The 19,800-nt window shown below is 41.9% G+C and overlaps 1 protein-coding gene across 2 annotated transcripts in view; it reads left to right on the forward strand.

Annotated features, from left to right (window-relative positions):
- Positions 1–19,800, forward strand: part of TNFRSF19 (TNF receptor superfamily member 19) — a 160,208-nt gene that overhangs the window by 116,418 nt on the left and 23,990 nt on the right. For both annotated transcript variants that reach the window (XM_029602544.1, XM_029602545.1), the window contains exons 6-7: positions 6,576–6,740; positions 11,126–11,251. In XM_029602544.1, coding sequence (XP_029458404.1) covers positions 6,576–6,740; positions 11,126–11,251 — 291 coding nt within the window. The remainder of the gene's footprint in view (positions 1–6,575; positions 6,741–11,125; positions 11,252–19,800) is intronic.

The following is a 19,800-nucleotide window of genomic DNA, read 5'->3' on the forward strand; positions in this document are numbered from 1 at the left end:
ATATGTAAATTATATGTAAATTATATATATATTATATATAAAGTAAATTTTACAGATAGGGTATTTTCTATTTATTGAGGTTTGTGAGTGATAAATATCATCCCATATATTAATCTCATTTCTTAACCCCTTTGACCTATTGAGCACTAGTATAACGACGAGGAAACCGGCACGTGTGTACACATTTGCACATATACATCGGCCCACACTCAGGTACACGGTCATTTTATAAACATATGTGCGCATATGCGTGCCTGTTATAAAATAGCCTGGCTGCATGCACACGCACGCCAAATATTAAGTGGGCACGAGCATCTGTTTGCATGTCTCGCTTCTAGCACATAAATCAGGTGATTCTAAAGGTGTCACATGCCAATGCCAATCCCAGTTTTACCAGTTTGTCCCCAGTTTGTCCAGTTAATAGGTCCTTCAACCCCCCCTGGTTTGATTACCATCATTCCCCGCTATTAGCCCCAACCCTTAAAACCCCACAGACCTGCCTAGTTGTCTTTAAATTTAAACTTAAACGGCATCCATAGCAGAAGTAAGGTTATGCGGTAGGGGGCCTCAATGCATGCCAGGCCACGTCAGTATTTACAGGCACACCTTAGCCCCAAAACACCCAGGGCTGGTGCTAGTTTTTTTTGCTGCCCTGTGAGAACAATTACTGTGCTGCCCTCCCACACCCCCACCCCCACCCCTTATTCATTCAGTCTCTGTCCCTGGCTCATCAAATAAAGCACAGCTCCCTCCTGTAATCTATATTTTTAAAAACGGACACACCTGCACCCACCCCAGAAACCCATGAATAGGGAAGGGTATTAGGTATCCTAGGCAAACCTTACAGCCTTGTACCCACACCCACACCCCACACATATATACTCCCGTACCCTTTATAGACACACACAATTAAATTATGCATTTATAACGGATTTTACATGACAAAGAACATTCAGAAGTACAGTCTTCTGAGGCAAAAATATCACTTACAATATGCATATTATATTTACATGCACTCCTGTGCTGCGAACCAGAAAACTTTGCAAAAATAAAGACACTTGGAACACCTATGGGATTAGGATTGTGAGCTTGGCCCTCAGAAAGCTATGAATAAACAGATTTACAATCAAATAAACCTCCCATACCAAAACAACCCTAACAGTCTTATATATCAAAAGGCAACACTGCACATATTTCACAAGGCCCTAGAATACCAATAAATCTCTTAGTAGGAAACCAGGCTGCTATAGATCCCTACACAGAAATTAAGAAATTACATGCCAAAAAAATACCTCACCTTGGTCACATATGCAGAACACAGAAAAACCATCACCAAATACAGAAAAAAGAGATCTGAAAGTATAAATAGAAACGTGCTGAGAAGAACTGAACTGGAACCCACAACAAGCCAGCCTCTATATGCAGAACAACAATGGAAAAATAGAAACATTGCCATTATTCATAAAAACATTAAATAAAATCAAGAAATATAAAACAATCATAATTTAAAATCATATTCATAAAAAGACTATTTCAAACCAGTTAATGAATAAAATATCAGAAATTTTCCAAACACTAATACAATATTTCAAAACATCTGATGAATAAAAACTCCAATAATTTAAAAATGTTCTATTCCCCTAAAAAAAATGAAATATTTCAAAAGAGTAGAAACATCAAATTACACCCAATAATTAAAACTAATAAGGATTAAAAAATCTCCTGCTCTCCATACCTGGGATCTGATTTCCAGTTACCCTGAGATTGTCATGGATTGGGGGAGGTAGGCCGTAATAATTTTATCATCTCTCTCTCATACACACACAATAACACATTCATTCTCTCACACATTTCCTCTCTCTCACATACACAGGCTCCCTCTCCCTCACAAATACATTATGTCTGTGTTTGTGCATGCCTGTGAGAGCCTATATTGACACACAGGCTCTCACAGGCACACAGACTTTCACACAGGCACATAGACTCTCACACAGACAAACACATACACACAGGCTCTCACACAGTCATACATCTGCTCACACAGACACACATACAGAGGCTCTCACAGATACATACAGGCTATCACTCACTCACACACATGGCCTCCTATTGTCATCGGGCCATGATGGGATGAGCTCTGCCATGACCCCACCAGCCTTCCTGCTTGTGGGGGGTGGGAGGGAGTGGAAGCTATGTGCGCCCGCTGGTAAAGTTGTGCACGGGGCGCATGCACCAACAAGAACACCGGCTTCTCATTTTAAACCGCGTGCCGCCGGTGGGTTGGCTTCCATTCCGCCAGCAGCCTCTCTCCTTCTTCACCCACTGGTGGGTTAGGCTTCACCAGCTGCCCAGTGGCGTACTGAGGGTCTCTGGCGCCCGGGGGCCAATGCATTTGTGTTCCTCTACAGCACCCCCCCATCCTTCTTGTACTAATGCTTAAGGTCATAGAAAATTAATGGCATCTCTAGACAGAAGAATTGGGGGAGGGGAGGGAAGCCAAAATGGCATTTCCTTATATCACACGCACCTCCATAGCATGGCCCCCTGCTTTAAAATTGGCTATAAAAAAAAGTCTCAATAAGAAAGTCCTAAGGGTCTTCTGAGTAATTTTATAAAGCTGGCTAGTTTCATCCTTCTTGTAAAACTACCATTTAAAATTATTTGATAGCTTCATTCAACTAATTCTATATGGCTATGAGAGTGAAGTCTGGAATGTATACAGGAAAGGACAGAATGTCAATATAAATTCGCACCTCCAGTTCTGTAACCCACTGTGCATCCACAGAAATTCCCTCATCAATGAAGCTTGAATGTTTCCCTTATAGCTCATCATACAAAAAGATTTTTCAAATTCTGGTGTCACCTCACAGTAATAGCAGCATAAACATCTTCCACTGCCAGACACATTGTGAACTAACACAAAACCTGCAAAACCACACTCAAAATCTATACAGCAAGCCTATCGTAATGTAACAGTAGTAACACCAAGGACATAAACAACTTTTGAAAAATAGAAGGACTAGGGGGCATTCCATGAAGTTAGCAAGTAGCACATTTAAGACTAATCGGAGAAAATTCTTTTTCACTCAACGCACAATAAAGCTCTGGAATTTGTTGCCAGAGGATGTGGTTAGTGCAGTTAGTGTAGCTGGGTTCAAAAAAGGTTTGGATAAGTTCTTGGAGGAGAAGTCCATTAATGGCTATTAATCAATTTTACTTAGGGAATAGCCACTGCTATTAATTGCATCAGTAGCATGGGATCTTCTTAGTGTTTGGGTAATTACCAGGTTCTTGTGGCCTGGTTTTGGCCTCTGTTGGAAACAGAATGCTGGGCTTGATGGACCCTTGGTCTGACCCAGCATGGCAATTTCTTATGTTCTTATGTTCTTAAGAACCCTGCCTGTGAAAAGGTACAGATAAATATTACACTGGGTCCCAGAATACCAATACACCATCTACCAGGGAAACAAAACTAACCCGATTGCTATAGATCACTACACAGACACTACACACTAGCAGAATCCTTCATCATGGTAACACGCACAGAGCAGAGACAGATCCTCCCCAAATACAGAATAAAGAATCATAAATTAGAACCAGCAATATGCAGACAAAAACTGAAATGGAAACCCTATGAAGCCAGACTCTGTGTAACAATGGAAAACCAGAGCCACCATTCCTCATAAAACAAACAAAATCAAGAAACATAAAGTATCGATTATAATAGTAAAATCATACTGATAAAAGAATAAATATTTCAAAACTGACAGATAGAATAACATCTATTAAAGTCATATATATTTTTTAAAAATTTCCCAAGCACTAGTAAAATATTTCAAAACAGTAGACACATTAAATAACACCCAATAATTAAAACTAATAAGGATTTTAAAAAGCTCCTGCTGTCCATATCTGGGAACTCTTGATTCCAGTAACCCTGAGATTGTCGAGGATTAGGAGGTTAGGAGGGCAGACAAACTTTATTCTCTTTCTCTCTCACACACATACTCGAATATTCATTCTCTCTCCCACATAAGCTGACACATAAACACACATACGTGCTCTTATGAACACACACAATCTCTCTCTCTCCCCCCACACACAAGTTCTTACTCTTCCGGATTCTCTCACACACACACTCTCATTCTCATTGGCTCCCTCACATACACATGCACACACCCAGGCAGGCTCCCATTCATTCCCACACCACCCCCACCCACACAGGCATGCAAACATTCATTCACACACACACAAACTCAGATAGGCACCCATTCTCAGACAGACAGATCCCAGGAAGGCACCTATTCATTGTCATACAGAGACGGACTCCCAGGCAGACTCCCATTCATACACATGCACACATTGAAGGCAGACCCCCCTCTCTTTCTTTTGCCAGCAGCCTCAGAGCCTCTCTCATTCCTCTGCTGCCATTGTCACTGCTGCCGTGTGGCCATTGGGGAGGCACTGATCACTATTACTGGCAATGAAGTCCGTTCTGCTGCCTCCTCTGTGCAGGCCCTTGGTATTAAAAATTTGCAGGCTTCCAGTTCCTCCATGCTGATCTCGTGAATCATAAGATCAGCATACTCTTGCACATTCCCAGAAATAACATATGCCAATCCTTAAAAATTCAAATTTTTTTACCTTTGCTGTTTGATCTTAGTTTTCTAATTGGTTGGTCACAGGCTTTTGTTTCCATGCTCCCTTTCTTGGTCTTTTGTCAATTCCTCTTACAGGGTCTCTTTTTTTTTCTGTTTCTCTCTCTCTACCTGTCTTCTTCCCTGCGTCCCTCAAACACACACTCAGGCTCTCATTCTCACACGCTGTCTCTCTCTGTCATACAAACACACACAGGCTCTCATCTCACTGTCTCACACACACACAGGGCTCTCACATGCTGTCTGTCTCTCACTCTCACATGCTGTCTGTCTCTCATACATACATACAGGCTCTCACTCACACATGCTGTCTCTCTCTCACTCTCTCTCTCTCTCACACACACACACACACACACACACACACACACACACACACACACAGGCTCTCACATGCTGTTTCTCTGAACATACAGGCTCTCACTTCCACACACAGTCTCTCAACTCATTCTCTCACACACATGCACATAATCTCTCAACTCACTCTCAAAACACACACACTCTACAGGGCTCTGCGGATTACAGCGGGTTGGGCTTCACAGTGGGCCTCCTCTTATCGGGTTGCCACAGTGAGATCCACAGCAGCCCTGCCACAGACGCTGCTCCTTTTCTACACACAGGCCAATGCTCCTCCTTCTTCCTGCCCGAGGAGCTCTGGCAACATTTTTCGTTCCAGGACCGCGCAGGCAGGAAGGAGAAGGAGCACCTGGAGATTTGGATGTTTCTTCAGGCTTTGCTGGGTGCCCTGACGATCTTCCTGCTGTGCACTGCCACGGACGTGCGCAGCTTAGCAGGAACTGCGTTCGGCACACAGGATAGGAAGGAAACACTTCTTTGCTCTGCTGCCGGTGGGATGAGGTCCACTAGCTTGTCTTCCTGTTGATGGGATCCACCGGTGCCCCCTATGGCCCTGTGCCCAACGGCATTGGCCCCCCCTACCCCCCCCCCTTGCTAAGCCACTGCAGCAGCACCATGGTCTCGCCTGTTGCCGCCGGCGCACCGCCTCCCCCCCCAGGTATGCCGCCCCAAACGAATGCTGGCCGGTTGCGCCAGGCCTGGAAACACCCCTGCCCTGCCCAGACCACACCCACGCCCCACCCCTTCATGAAAACATTTGAGATGTGCGTGCTGTGGGAGATAAGCGCGTATCTCAGTGGCTTTTAAAATTCGCTCAGCGCGTACTAAAGGCCCAACTTTTTCATGCATCCCATAATTAATGCGCGCGGCAGGCTTTTAAAATTCACCTCCAAGAGTGTAATTTTCTCACAACATGCATAGGCTAAGGCCAAAAGTTACTCTTTACCCCCAGACGTTAGCACAGATTTTCACAGCGGATTTATATGCATAAATCTGCTTTGAAAATTTGTGGGTGTGCATGGAACCAGTGCTGACATACACACATAAAGCTACACCTGCTCAGGTGTAGTTACATGAGTAATATCAAAAATCAAAAGTGTGATCATAAATCATGTCCCCACTCCAACTCCACTCCCGGATTATCTCCTTATAGTGAGCATAAAAGTATGCACAAAATCACTTTTGCACTTTCTTTTATGAATACAACACCTGGATGGTTTTTAAAAGGCCATTGCTATGTATGTGTTTTAAATATGGTAAGTAATAGTAGAAGTAGTATAAAACCAGGGTTTATTTGCATAAATCCTTTTGAAAATTACTGCCCAAAGCTCCAGATAAGAAAGTTAAATCTCACTATCAAGATATGTCCATGAAGTAATTAGAGGCAATAGATTTGTGAAATGCAAAATTAAGAGATGATATAAAAGTATAAAATTTAGATATGCTTCTTCCAGCAGTAACTGAAATAAACTATGGGGCAGATATTCAAAAGCCATTTAGACAGATAACTGCAATATGCCTAAATCATTAATTCTAGAATTCTAATTGTGTCTTTACTTATAGGTACTACCAAAGTGAATCTTGTGAAGATCCCATCTACTGCCTCTAGCCCTCGGGACACTGCTCTGGCTGCTGTTATATGCAGTGCATTAGCCACTGTGCTCTTAGCCCTTCTTATCCTTTGTGTTATCTACTGCAAGAGACAATTCATGGAGAAAAAGCCCAGCTGTAAGTATCCAGCTCCAATGTAATTAATACCTGCACCGACATTTCTTAAATGGAGCACTTGTGCTGAATCTTTTGATTGCATGGACTTTAGGGAAGGAACATTATACTAATGTTAATTATCTTGTGCAGCACTGGGAACCTGGATGGCAGGATACAGAAATATTATTTAAGCAATTCCATGTACAGGACTGTTGGTGGTTTAATATTCTGTGAATTTTACTAAACAATTTTACTGTAGCTCATGTATAACGATATAGGTGTGAAGGTTCAGCAATCAAACCTTTACATAGAGCTGGGCCTTCCCCTGTCCCAAGGGCCTCTGCTTCCTCAGGATCTGTTATTTTCTCCCAACCCTTTCTCCTTAGGAGTTTAATAATAAATCTTACTTTGATACTACTTGTTTGGGCCCTCCATCTAAGGTACTCTTCCCCCTCTACATCTCCTTTGTCTACTAAAGCTTGTCACTAAGCATCAGCTGGTTCCGTTCCTCTGTCTCTCTGTTCCTCCCTCCCAGCCACTTCCTACGTGTAGTCTATCCTAGCCCTACTACGGGAAGTGCTGCTATACTGGGCTGGAGTTCTGGCCCTCCTATCCCACAGGAATCTGCTCCAGGGCCTTCCTTATCTTCTCTGTATAATAAAACCTTTTTTTCTCCTGCTTAATTTTATCTGTCACTAGAGCTGAAAGGTAGTATTGCTTGCTTGTCCTGTGTTCCCATCTCTGCTACATGTGTACATCATCACAGTAGGCTTGCTCATACTTGTGGAAATTAACACTTTTGAGTCCTACTTTCAAGAGTTTGCCATAAGCACTGAGTTGAAAGCGAGATCCTTTGGAAAGCGCGGTTTGAATGATTCAAGATGAAGAATATAAACATTACAGAATACCTTTTCCTGTAGGGTATATTCTCTCTGCAAATATTTTCACCATTACTGATAAATTAAAAAATATATATCCATTTCAGATTTATTAAAAAATAGCCAAAACACTAGTGATATGAAGAGGTTAATTTTCAAAAGGTTTCCGGCATAAAATTAGCATGCGAATGTGTAGGTCGAACATACAAGTCAATATCTTATTTTTTAAGCATCTTAAGAACATGTTTACTTTTGGTGTCACACAAACATTGACATGGGAAAAAAGGGATGGTTTAGCAACAATCTGGAAGAGGGTTCAGAAGTGCGCACACAAGTTGCTATTTTGTAAGCAGTATTTGCCTTATGTTGCCAAACTTTGTCCATATAACTATTACACATGCCGATTGAGTGGTGGAAATTAAATCACATTTCTCTTTTGTCTGCATTTTTTGGGTGGGGGATCTGGGTTAGGTGGTGGGGGGGGGGGCAGCGAGAAGTGCTGGAAGTCTGGATAAACTGGTCAAGGTGTCAGCAAGCTGGTAATTAAAAATATGTACATGAGTTATTTTCATAAGCAGAATGCACGCAATCTTTATAAAATACCGGGTAATTCTGGGTTATTATGTGCACATGCAAAAGATATTACATGTGTAAAATATGTGCATGTACTTTTATAAAATGGGTAGAGAGAGTGTACGTTTTCCTGCATTGTGAATATATGTGCATACATTTGGGACAGAGAAAAGGTGTTTTTTTTTAACTGGAAAACTCCTGCCACATAGTTTATAAAATACTTGCATAAATCTCCACAGGCCTACTTACACACGCATGTGGTGATTTATGCAGACTATTAAAAATTGGGTTCAAAATTTTTAAATTAGACACTTTGGGGTAGATATTTAAAAGCCATTTAGATGGATAACTCACAAGTTATCCATCTAAATGGTTTAAACAGCATATTGAGTCTCTTTTCCGGCTAAATCATAGGGCCTTCCGGGGAGGGCTATATCTGGCAAAGTTAGCCGCATAACATTAGACCTGCTGGAGGCGTATGCTTCCATCGTAGTTGCCTAGCAATGGCAGAAGGTTCCCAGAAGCCCCGGCCAGGATCACAGAAGGAGGCTACCGCGATCCTGGCCATCAACTTTAAATAAAGGTACTGGGAAGGGGAAGAAGGTAAAGAATTGGGGTGGTCGTTTAGGGTTGATTCAGAGGGCCACGAAATGTAAAATTTGCACATTTAAGGGGGAGGGGGTTCTCCCAGCACTATGAAATTATTATTTTAATTGAACGAGCCATTTTTGGGGGGTGGAAAAGTCAGCCCCAGAGGACCTTTGCAACTCAGGTGGGAGGAAAGTGGGGAGACAGGCCGCATTGGGATTTTTTTTTTCTTGACTGTAACTTAATCGGATATATTCTTTTTTGAATATATCCAGTTAAGTCTCAATTTATGCGGCTAACCATAGCCGATTAACTTTATACATAACTGGCGATATTCAAAAAGAATATACAGTTATGTGTAATGTTATCTGGCTATGGCTGACTTTAAGCAAGTATATTCAGCAGGACAAGATATCTGGCTACCTATAGTATAAACTTATTTTAAAATAAATAATGTATTTTTACAAAAAACAAGATTTAATTTCATGTATCACAAGTTCAGTTTTAATGAGTTATGAAAATGCATTAAAGTGCAAGCAGGCTTATGGAGTTCCACTGCCAGTTTAAATTAATTTGCTATGAATGGCCATGCACACTACTTTCACAGACCTAAGGGAAAGTTGCAAAGTTAATGTTTTGTTGGTAGGCCTCAAATTTATGCATTACACAAATAACAAGTGTTATCAGGAGAATGCCCATTTTCTTTACGGTCCACAAGACTTCCAATTAATTTCTTTATAAAGAGAAGCACACATGACACGGTAGTTGGAATAATTATAAGCTGTAGCTTTATTAGCAATAAATAAATAACTGTACATACCCAAACCAAAGTTAAACCCAACAAATAATTCTCATCCCTTAGCCACTTACCATGTTACTAACTATAAAAGCCAGTCAGCCAATTAACACTCGTCCATACCACACAAGGACCATTCCCACCATACCACCAGCTAGGAATCTGGGCTCAGATAATTCCCATCAGCTCCCCACAGTACCTAGCCCCTCTTGCTATCATTCCACCAGCCAGGCAGATCACATGAGGGCGAGCAATAAATAACTAGCTTAAGAAAAGCCTTGGCTTGTGCGCCCATACACTTATCAATGAACAACTGTGAAAATTCATCATATAAGAAAGATTACATATTTTCCATAAACCAACCAGGGTGGGTGCGCCAAAGCAGCCAAACGAGAAGATGGCAAATAACAGACCGCACTGCCTTTTCTTTTCCTGTCGTCACCCCACTCCCAACCCCCAACATTCCAAATTAACTTTTAACCAATCAGCTTAAACTGTTACTCAAGCATCCAATCCCTATCCTATCCTATCCCCATTACCCGACATCTTGTCTTAAATCAAATTTGACCTACAAAAACAGGTCTTCCCTGGTACACTGTTATTTTTGTCAAACAGTGGGTACTGCCTGGCTTTCCCTTATTAGTAAAGGAAAGGAGAATAAAATATAGAATATCATAATTCCTCTGTATCACTCCATTAAATGATTGCGTCTAGAGTACAGAGAAGGATATCAAAATGATAAAGGAGATGAAACAGCTCCTCAATGAGGAAAGGTTAAAGAGCTCAGGACTCTTCAGCTTTGAGAAGAGATGGCTGAGTGAAGATATGATAGAAGTATATAAAATTAGTTGTTTATTCTTTCAGAAAATAAAACAATTAGAGGACATTTCATGAAGTTACTAAGTAGCACATTTAAAATAAACCAGAGAAATTCTTTTTTTCACTCAATGCACTATTAAGCTCTGGAATCATTGCTGGAAGATGTGATAAAGGTTGAATTTAAAAAAGGTTTGGACAAGTTCCTGGAGGGAAAGTCTATAAATTATTAGCCAGGTACACCTGGGGATAGCCACTGGGTGTAAAATCCATGAAATTTTTCTACTGTTTGGGATCCTACCAGGTACTTGTGACATGGATTGGTCACTGTTGGAAACAGAATACAGGGCTTGATGGATCCAGTATGGCAGTTCTTGTGTTCTTATATTAATCTTTAAAAAGTATGGATACTAGCCATCATTACCCTTTGTATCTTATTCCTTCCAGGTATGGTAGAAACTAGATCAAGCTTCTGACCAATTGGTCGGTATGCCTCTGCAAATTCTTCTTTTAAGTTTCAGTTTACAGTTTCACATGCATTTCTGTGCAATAGAGTCCCAGTTTTCTAAACTGGGTCCCTAAAATGTGCAAAATCCACCCCATAAAAAGTATCTAAAAATTGTTTTACATTTCCACTTTCTAACACTTCTAAAATTCTTGGGTGTGGAATGTTAATTTGGTGGGTGCATGTTAAAATATGAAAAATATGAAGTCTTAACTAATTTAATTTTTGAAACCTTGAATTTTACCTAAAGGGTCGACGAGATCACAGGATGTTCAGTTCAATGGATCTGAATTGTCATGTTTTGACAGACCGTGGATTAATGAATGTGCTCCCAGAACATGCTGTCAATGCCAGCAAAACCCAACACAGACTTGTGGTAAGTTAGGCCTCCTCAAGGGCACATCATGGGAACAAGGGTAGTTTGGACAGCTAGAACACAAAGAATGCTGAGCATTTATCCAGCAGCTGAGTTGCTCTGTTTAATTAAAGACGATAAGTTCAAATTATCCCTTTCCTTTTTGATGGCTGGAGCTGATTCTAAGTGTTAGAAAATAGCCAACTCATTACGGGCTGAATTTACCTGAATCATTTTTAGTCTTTAGAGGGTGAATAATAGCAAGGCATTGCTGATTATCACCTGTTATAAAAGCAGATATTGAGGTAAAAAAATATATATTTACTACAGCTTGAAAAAAAAGATAGAAATATGATGGCAGAAAAAGACCATATGGCCTATGCAGTCTACCTAGCCATACCAACTTTTCAATCCCTACCAGACCCTCAGAGATCCTCTGTGTTTATCCTATTCTTTCTTGAATTTAGATACGGTCCTTGTCTCTACCACCTCCTTGTGGAGAATGTTCCATGCATCCACCACCCTCTCTGTGAATAAATATTTCCCTAGATTACTCTTCAGTCTCTACCCCCTTTCAACCTCTTCCCATGACTCCTCGTTCAAGAATTGAATGAGGGCCACTTCCTACGTACGTAAACCTTGGAGGTATTGAAGTGTCTCTATCATAGCTCCCCTATCCCGCCTTTCCTCAAGGGTATACCTGTTTAAATCTTTAAGTCTGTCCCTATGTGCTTGAAAATGAAGACCACTGAGTAGGAGAAGAGGGCTATAAAATATATTCCACTAATGCTCTCAGCTCCAGCTAAGAATCTGGTCCCTAGGAGAAATTCACCATACACATGTTGTACCATATAGGGTTGCCAACTGACTCCAGATTTTCAGGACAACCCAGTCCAGTCCTGCTTTTACCCCCACTATATGCAGGGTCTTGTAGTCTTGCTTTTCTTAGGGACTGCAATAGGGAAATCAGAAGTACAAGTCAAACAGGACTGGATCAATCTGTCCTGAATATCTGTAGCCAGTTGGCAACCCTAGTACCATATGCGCTGATCCGGCAGCCTTTCAAGCTGAATGTATTTATCAGTGTTGCCAATCAGCCCCTTAGTTGCAGTGAGACCTTTTTTTTAACACATATATTATTTTTTCCTGTTTTTTATAATTACATGCCCTTCGTCTACCAAGGTCTCATTTCTTACTGTGTCTAAAACGTCATCTTCCAAAACTTCATGTCTCTTCTATTTTTAAATACTTCCTTAACATTGGATGAAATAGTATCTTACCCCTTCCATGCTTTCTTGTTTTTATCTGATAACCTTTTGATTACCCTTCAAACCCCCTCACCCTTTCCCTTCCACTCCTTCCCATTCATCCTATCACTGGAATGCCTTTTATGATTCACTTATGACAGCCACAATAATCTATATTTCCTGGTAAATGTCATCTTTTGCTCATTTGAATTCGGACCTGAAGAAAAGAGTATTAGCTCTCAAAAGCTAATCAAGAAATGTCTTAAGTTAGTCCAATAAAAAGATATCACCTCACATATATATTTTTTATTCATTAACCTTTTATTCCTTAGCACTGGCATGCTCAAATAACCTTTAAAGGGTCAGAGCAAGTTTACATGCCATTTTAGTAATGCTTGTCTATTACATGTGCTAGTTCTTTACCTCAATGAATCTAGTATGTGTCATAACCTTCAAATCATCCCTCTTTTCCATTTCTAAGGCTCTGCTGCCTGACAGTTATAATAGAAGTCCCTTTCTGTGGATAAATTATGGTGTATCACTGCCACCCTAAATCATCACACGTTCACTAACTATACTTTCTGCATGGATATAATGACATATCTCCTTTGATGCATACTGCACAAGATCACGGAAAGGGTAGCTAAAAATCTTTGCCCATCAACCTCGAAATTAATCAACCCAGCAAAAAAAGGTAACCAACCTTGGTTCACCAGCGAACTCAAATGGATAAAACAAGATCTACGCCACAAAGAAAACAGATGGCGCAAAGCCCCTTCACCGTCTACTCTATCATCATACAAAGGAACTTTACATTTTTACAGATCATCCATCCTAAAATCAAAAAAACAATACTACGCTAATAAAATCCATGACCTACAATATGATGCAAAGGCATTATTTTCATATGTATCACAAATCACAAAGCCAGTTCCTCCATCAATACCAGATGATCATGCTCAATCCAAGGCAAATGAGCTAGCCTTGTTCTTTCAGCAGAAGATTTCAAATACGATAGCACTTCTTCCAACTAAGACCAACCCTCCTGATTCAAGCTCTTCCAACCACATACTCAAGGATACTAAATTCGACAACTTCGAATTAACTTCCACTAAAGAAATCGAAACCATTTTAAAGAGGCAGAAACCATCCAGCCACCCAACAGATAACATACCCTCCAAATTATTGCTACTCATCCCAGACACAATCTCAAGACCTCTGACTAACATCATAAATTGCTGCCTAACTCAAGGTCTGTACCCAGATAGCCTAAAAAATGCTTCCCTTAAACCCCTCTTGAAAAAACACAATTTAGACCCTAGCATTCTTGCTAATTTCCGTCCTATCTCTAATCTTCCATTCCTAGCCAAAATTACAGAAAAAGTAGTCAATACCCAGCTATCAGATTACTTAGAAGAACACAATATTCTTTCCCCTTCCCAATATGGTTTCCGCAAATCACGCAATACAGAAACCCTGCTCATCTCACTAACAGACCATATCATTATGGGAATGGACAAAGGACACTCATTTCTTCTAATCCTTCTAGACATTTCAGCAGCCTTCGACACGGTCAACCACACCATCCTCCTGGACCGTTTATCTCACATTGGCATAACAGGCTCAGTCTACAGCTGGTTCAAGTCCTTCCTTGATAACAGAAGCTTCAGGGTCAGGATCAACAACAAAGAATCGCCATCGACAAATTCTTCTCTTGGCGTACCTCAAGGATCCTCCCTTTCTCCCACCCTTTTCAATATTTACCTCCTCCCCCTTTGTCATCTGTTAACAAGTCTTAATCTCATCCATTACATCTATGCTGACGATGTTCAGATTCTGCTTCCCATTACAGAATCCATCACTAAAGCTCTCTCACTTTGGAAAACTTACCTTCAATCTATAAACAATCTCCTCAATAATCTAAATTTGGTTCTCAACTCCGCTAAGACTGAATTACTATTTATCTCTTCCAACCCAGACATCCATCCTCCACAAACCCATCACAGTCTCCAACTCACCCACACTCAAGTAAGAGATCTGGGAGTAATTCTAGACAACCGCCTTAATCTAAAGACTATGATCAATTCGACTACCAAAGATTGTTTTCACAGACTACAGGTGTTGAGAAGACTCAAACCTCTCCTATATCTCCACGACTTTAGAACTGTTCTGCAATCCCTAATTTTTTCAAAAATAGATTATTGCAGCGCTATCATACATGCACAAACAGTACTCACAGTGTTTGCTAGACCTACAACATATATTACTTTGTAATTTTTTTGACTTTATTAAATTTCCAAAAATTTTGCAAAACAAATAATTTTACTGTGAGAATTCAATAAGGAAGAAATTATTAAGAAAAACATATTATTAGTAAAATCTCACAACTGCAGCCCACAATGTCAGAGGGAGAGAAATAACAGAGGAGTTTCATTAGGAAATATAAAATTAAAGAAACAACTTTAGCATGAGCATATAAGAAACAAATAGGATCATTTTTCACTCAGCACATAGTTAAACTCTAGAATTCATTGCCAGAGGATGTGGTTATGGCAGTTAGTGTAACTGGGTTTAAAAAAGGTTTGGATAAGTTCCTAGAGGAAAAATCATAAACTGCTATTAATTAATAAGCAATAGTAGCTTGAGATCTAGTTAATGTTTGGCTACATGCCAGGTACTTGTGACTTGGATTGGCCGCTGTTGGAAACAGGATGCTGGGCTTGATGGACCCTTGGTCTGACCCAGTATGGCATATTTTATGTTCTTATGACCATCAGGGACTGAGATGACTATGATGACCTTCTAGAATCAACAAAAACTCCCCTTAATGGGGCGGATTTTCAGAGCCCTGCTCGCGTAAATCCGCCCAAAACCGGGCGGATTTACGCGAGCAGGGCCCTGCGCGCCAGGAAGCCTATTTTACATAGGCCTCCCGGCGCGCGCAGAGCCCCGGGACTCGCGTAAGTCCCCGGGTTCTCCGAGGGGGGCGTGTCGGGGGCGTGTCGGGGGGGCGGGCCCGGTCGTCGCGGCGTTTCGGGGGCGTGTCGGCAGCGTTTTGGGGGCGGGTACGGGGGCGTGGCTACGGCCCGGGGCGGTCCGGGGGCGTGGCCGCGCCCTCCATACCCGCCCCCAGGTCGCGGCCCGGCATGCAGGAGGCCCGCTGGCGCGCGGGGATTTACGCCTCCCTCCGGGAGGCGTAAATCCCCCGACAAAGGTAAGGGGGGGGTTTAGACAGGGGCCGGGCGGGTGGGTTAGGTAGGGGAAGGGAGGGGAAGGAGAGGGGAGGGCAAAGGAAAGTTCCCTCCGAGGCCGCTCCGATTTCGGAGCGGCTTTGGAGGGAACGGGGGTAGGCTGCGCGGCTCCGCGCGCACCGGCTATACAAAATCCATAGCCTTGCGCGCGCCGATCCAGGTTTTTAGCAGATACGCGCGGCTCCACGCGTATCTACTAAAATCCAGCGTACTTTTGTTTGCGCCTGGAGCGCAAACAAAAGTAGGCTATTCGCGCGCCTTTTAAAATCCGCCCCAATATATTTAACTATACATTTACAAGAGTATCTCAAAAGAAGAGGCCCCCAAATCACGGACCTTCTGCCATAAAGCAAGAAAACCCTTCATGCTCTCCTGAGTGGCTCTAGCAAGATCAGGGAAGATTTGATCACTTATTCTATAAAACTAACATTCATATTATGAAAGTAAGATTTCATGATAAGACCTATATCTAGCTCAGAGACACAGGAAAGCAGTAAGGTAGCTCTTTCAGTTATCTAGAGTGGATTGTTCCAGAAAAGCAGATAAATTTGAGATATCTCTAGGGGACTGTGCCACTCTACCCTGTACCCTCCTCATAGAAGAACCTGATGGCAAAAATAAACCTTGTTACAGGGGGGAATATCCTCAAAAGAAATATGCAACACTTCCATTAAATACTTTCTCAAAGTTATACATGGCATTTCCCCAACCATTCTTGGAAAATTTTTAAAAATATAAGTTCAAAGGTGTACAGCAATTTTCAGTAAATTCCACTCTTCTCGTGTTAGCCTCACACTCCTGAATTATCCCAGCATTCACAGATTGAACTGCCTTGAACTTCTGAATCCTCCCGACTGCTCTGGCAGCTGCCTCTCATGAGCCTTTGTAAGGTTCCCCAAATTATTGGAAATCGCACTAACTCTCCTAGAACAGTCTGAAAGGGCTAGATCAAAGTTAGCCATTAAGTCTCACAATGAGCTGAGCGTCACAACTTCCAGTTTAGCTTGTGAGGAATAAATCTCAAGCTAGATTGAGAGAACATTGTACAAATCTCATCTTTGTGTGAGTTTCCTCACTCCGAAGGTCATCAATTCTTCACAAGAATGTACTGTTCTGTTAGTACATCTCAATCTGAATGTCAAAGTGGCCCCTAACCCCTACACTACTACCTAAACCTCACCTCGAGTTACTAGGTGGGCCTCATATAGAGGTATAAATTTAAAAATATGCCATAAAACTAGACAAAACATAACCAAGGAGCAGCTCTCAGCCTGCCTACATACAGCATGGTGAAGAGTCACTCACTGTTTTCCAGTGCATAAATGGAAGCAGTAGTCATCCCATCACAAGAGCTTGCACGCTTCAATAAGCAAAGTAAGTGAGGTTGTACTTACAAGCATGCGTGCACATGCACAATCATGAAAATCAGATTACTAACGGGGCTGTAAAAGATGAGTCACTATATATGATCCAGTTCAATGGTTTCCCTCCAAACCCTCCTCCTGTGTTGCCGTTTGCACCATGCAAACAGCAGGATTGTTGCTTTGTCCTGGTTGGTTTGTAAAATATAAAAGAAGACATTACACTTTAAACATCATAACAATGGAATACACTATTAAAATAGCTAACCCGTCAAACCCTAAATATCCACAGACTTTAGCCTGAATTTTCAAAGCAGACTTATACAGAGAAGTCCACTTTGAAGATTTGCAAATGTCCCCAGTACATGCATACATGTATGGCGGCCCAGATTTAGGCATAGACTGGCCCCAAATTCTTGTAGGCACTGCCGCATCTCCAATTCTTTCATCCAGCGGCTCTGGCTCGAGATCACAGTAGCAACTGAAGATTAAGAAAACTCAGCACGGGGGTCTTTAGAAGCCCTCGTGTGCTGACTGACCCTGTGACACCCCACCTCTCACTCAGGTTTCCATGGTAACGTGAAGCCCATGCAGGAGGAAGGGGCAGAATGCCAAAGGGTCCATTACCACACGAGGACTGCTGGAGGCCCAGTACTGACGTTACTGCTGCAGTCTGGAATCAGTGCAGTGACCTGTAGGTGAGGAGAAAAGGGGGATGCCCTGAAAGGAAGGTTTGGGCAAGTTAGAATTATCCCCAGCCCCACAACCCTTCTAAGCAAGGAGGAAGGGGAGGATAACTGCACCTCTCCCTATGGGTGCATGCCACGTTAATCCAGCCCTGCACATAGGCCAGGAAGTTACACCTGCTCCTGAGTAGGTGTAACTTTCTGCTTGTTTATTGACATACATACTTTCAAAAGCTGAACATATGTGCATAAATGCTTTCCCAGCTTCAGCTGCACCTTCGGGAATGCCTACCACAACTCCAGGGAATGTATGCTTGCAGTTGAGTTATACGTGTCGTTTTCCCCTCCCAACCCTCTGGATAATTTTCAAAATTAGATTTATACACACAAAACTCTCTGCTTCAATGGCAGGGGAGAAAGTCTGATACTTCACGCATATCCAGCATAGCTCTCTGCTTCAATGGCAGGGGAGAAAGTCTGATACTTCACTTTCAATGCATATCCAGCATAACTCTCTGCTTAAACGGCAGGGGGAATGAAGAAAAGTAGATCTATATACAGACAACAACCAACAGGGACTGAATTACGTAGTATGGGTAAACAAATAAGCATGGCAGTAGCTTGCTTATTGTGGCGGTTACTACCCCTAACTAATTAAGCTAGATATTTCACTTAGATGCAGTTCCAACACTGTTCTCTACATTAATGGTGGGGTGGAAGGGAAATAGAACCAAAAGGTTACTAAGAGCCAAGAGTAACAGATAAGTATGAGAAAAAAAAAAGTGCAAAACTTGCTGGGCAGACTGGATGGGCTGTTTGGTCTTCTTCTGCCGTCATTTCTATGTTTCTATAAAATAGGGTTTAGGGACATAAAATCATTTTGAAAATGACCTTATATTTAGAACCAATGCTAATAATACACAAGAATGTAATATATCTACTTGGATGAGACCAGCAATCCACCATAGGATATCTTGAGAGTCCCAATACTTCCCCCGAAGCATGGTTTGCAAAGAAGGGCAGTGCTCCCTTCTGGTGTAACTATCTGACTTTCTATTGGCAGTCAGGCAATGAGAGAATAAAGATGATGTTTGCAGTTGACAAGTTCAGTGCATTACCACAAGGACAGTGCAAGTGTTATATTTTAAGGGAACTTGTCCATTTCATACTTTTTAATATCACTGTTAGAGAATAATGGATTGCTGCTTCCAGTTATGGACAGTGCTCTCTCACCCTAGCTTGATAGTGCCCTGATATAGAGTCCATCAAGCTAGGATGAGAGAATATTACAGAAATATCATCTTTGTGAGACTTTCCTCACTCCAAATGATGTCAATTCTTCACTGAGGTGTACTGTGCTGTTTGTACGTCTCCCTCTGCATGTCAAACTGGCCCCAAAACCCTAAACTATCACCAACACCTCACCTCGAGTTATTAGTTGGCCTTCTTACAGTGATATAAATTATTGACTACTATGAAGACCTTATAAAGAGTATTCTCTCTCTCTCTCTCACACACACTCACATTTCTATTCAACTACCCAAAATCCATTCTCTGTCCATTGTCATGCTATGAAGGTCTTTTGGGTGCACCCACTGCTAATCCTGGCAGAGGAGGTCTAATACCATTGGCTGTCTCTGCACGGCGTATGCTGCAGCTTCTGGGACACATGGCTTCGACAGTCCATGTCACCCCATTTTCCCACCTGCATATGCGTCAAGCCCAGTGGGCCTTATGCTCCTAATGGATCTTCAGGTCTGCATCCAGGTTTCCCCCTCTCTCAGGGCTTCCCTGACTTGCTGGAATTCCCCATCCAATCTGGAACAGGGGATGCCTTTTCAGGCTCCCACACACAAGGTTGTGCTTACCACAGATATGTCCTATCTGGGCTGGGGTGCCCATATAGATGGCCTCCACACGCAAGGTCTTTGGACTGCTCAAGAAGCTTAGTGTCAGATAAACTTCTTGGAGATGAGTGAATTAAGAATGTGCTCTGGGCCTTCCGGGATCGGCTGTCCAACATGG

This window comes from Rhinatrema bivittatum, chromosome 5, assembly GCF_901001135.1.
Source record: "Rhinatrema bivittatum chromosome 5, aRhiBiv1.1, whole genome shotgun sequence".
In the NCBI taxonomy this organism is placed as follows: Eukaryota; Metazoa; Chordata; class Amphibia; order Gymnophiona; family Rhinatrematidae; genus Rhinatrema; species Rhinatrema bivittatum.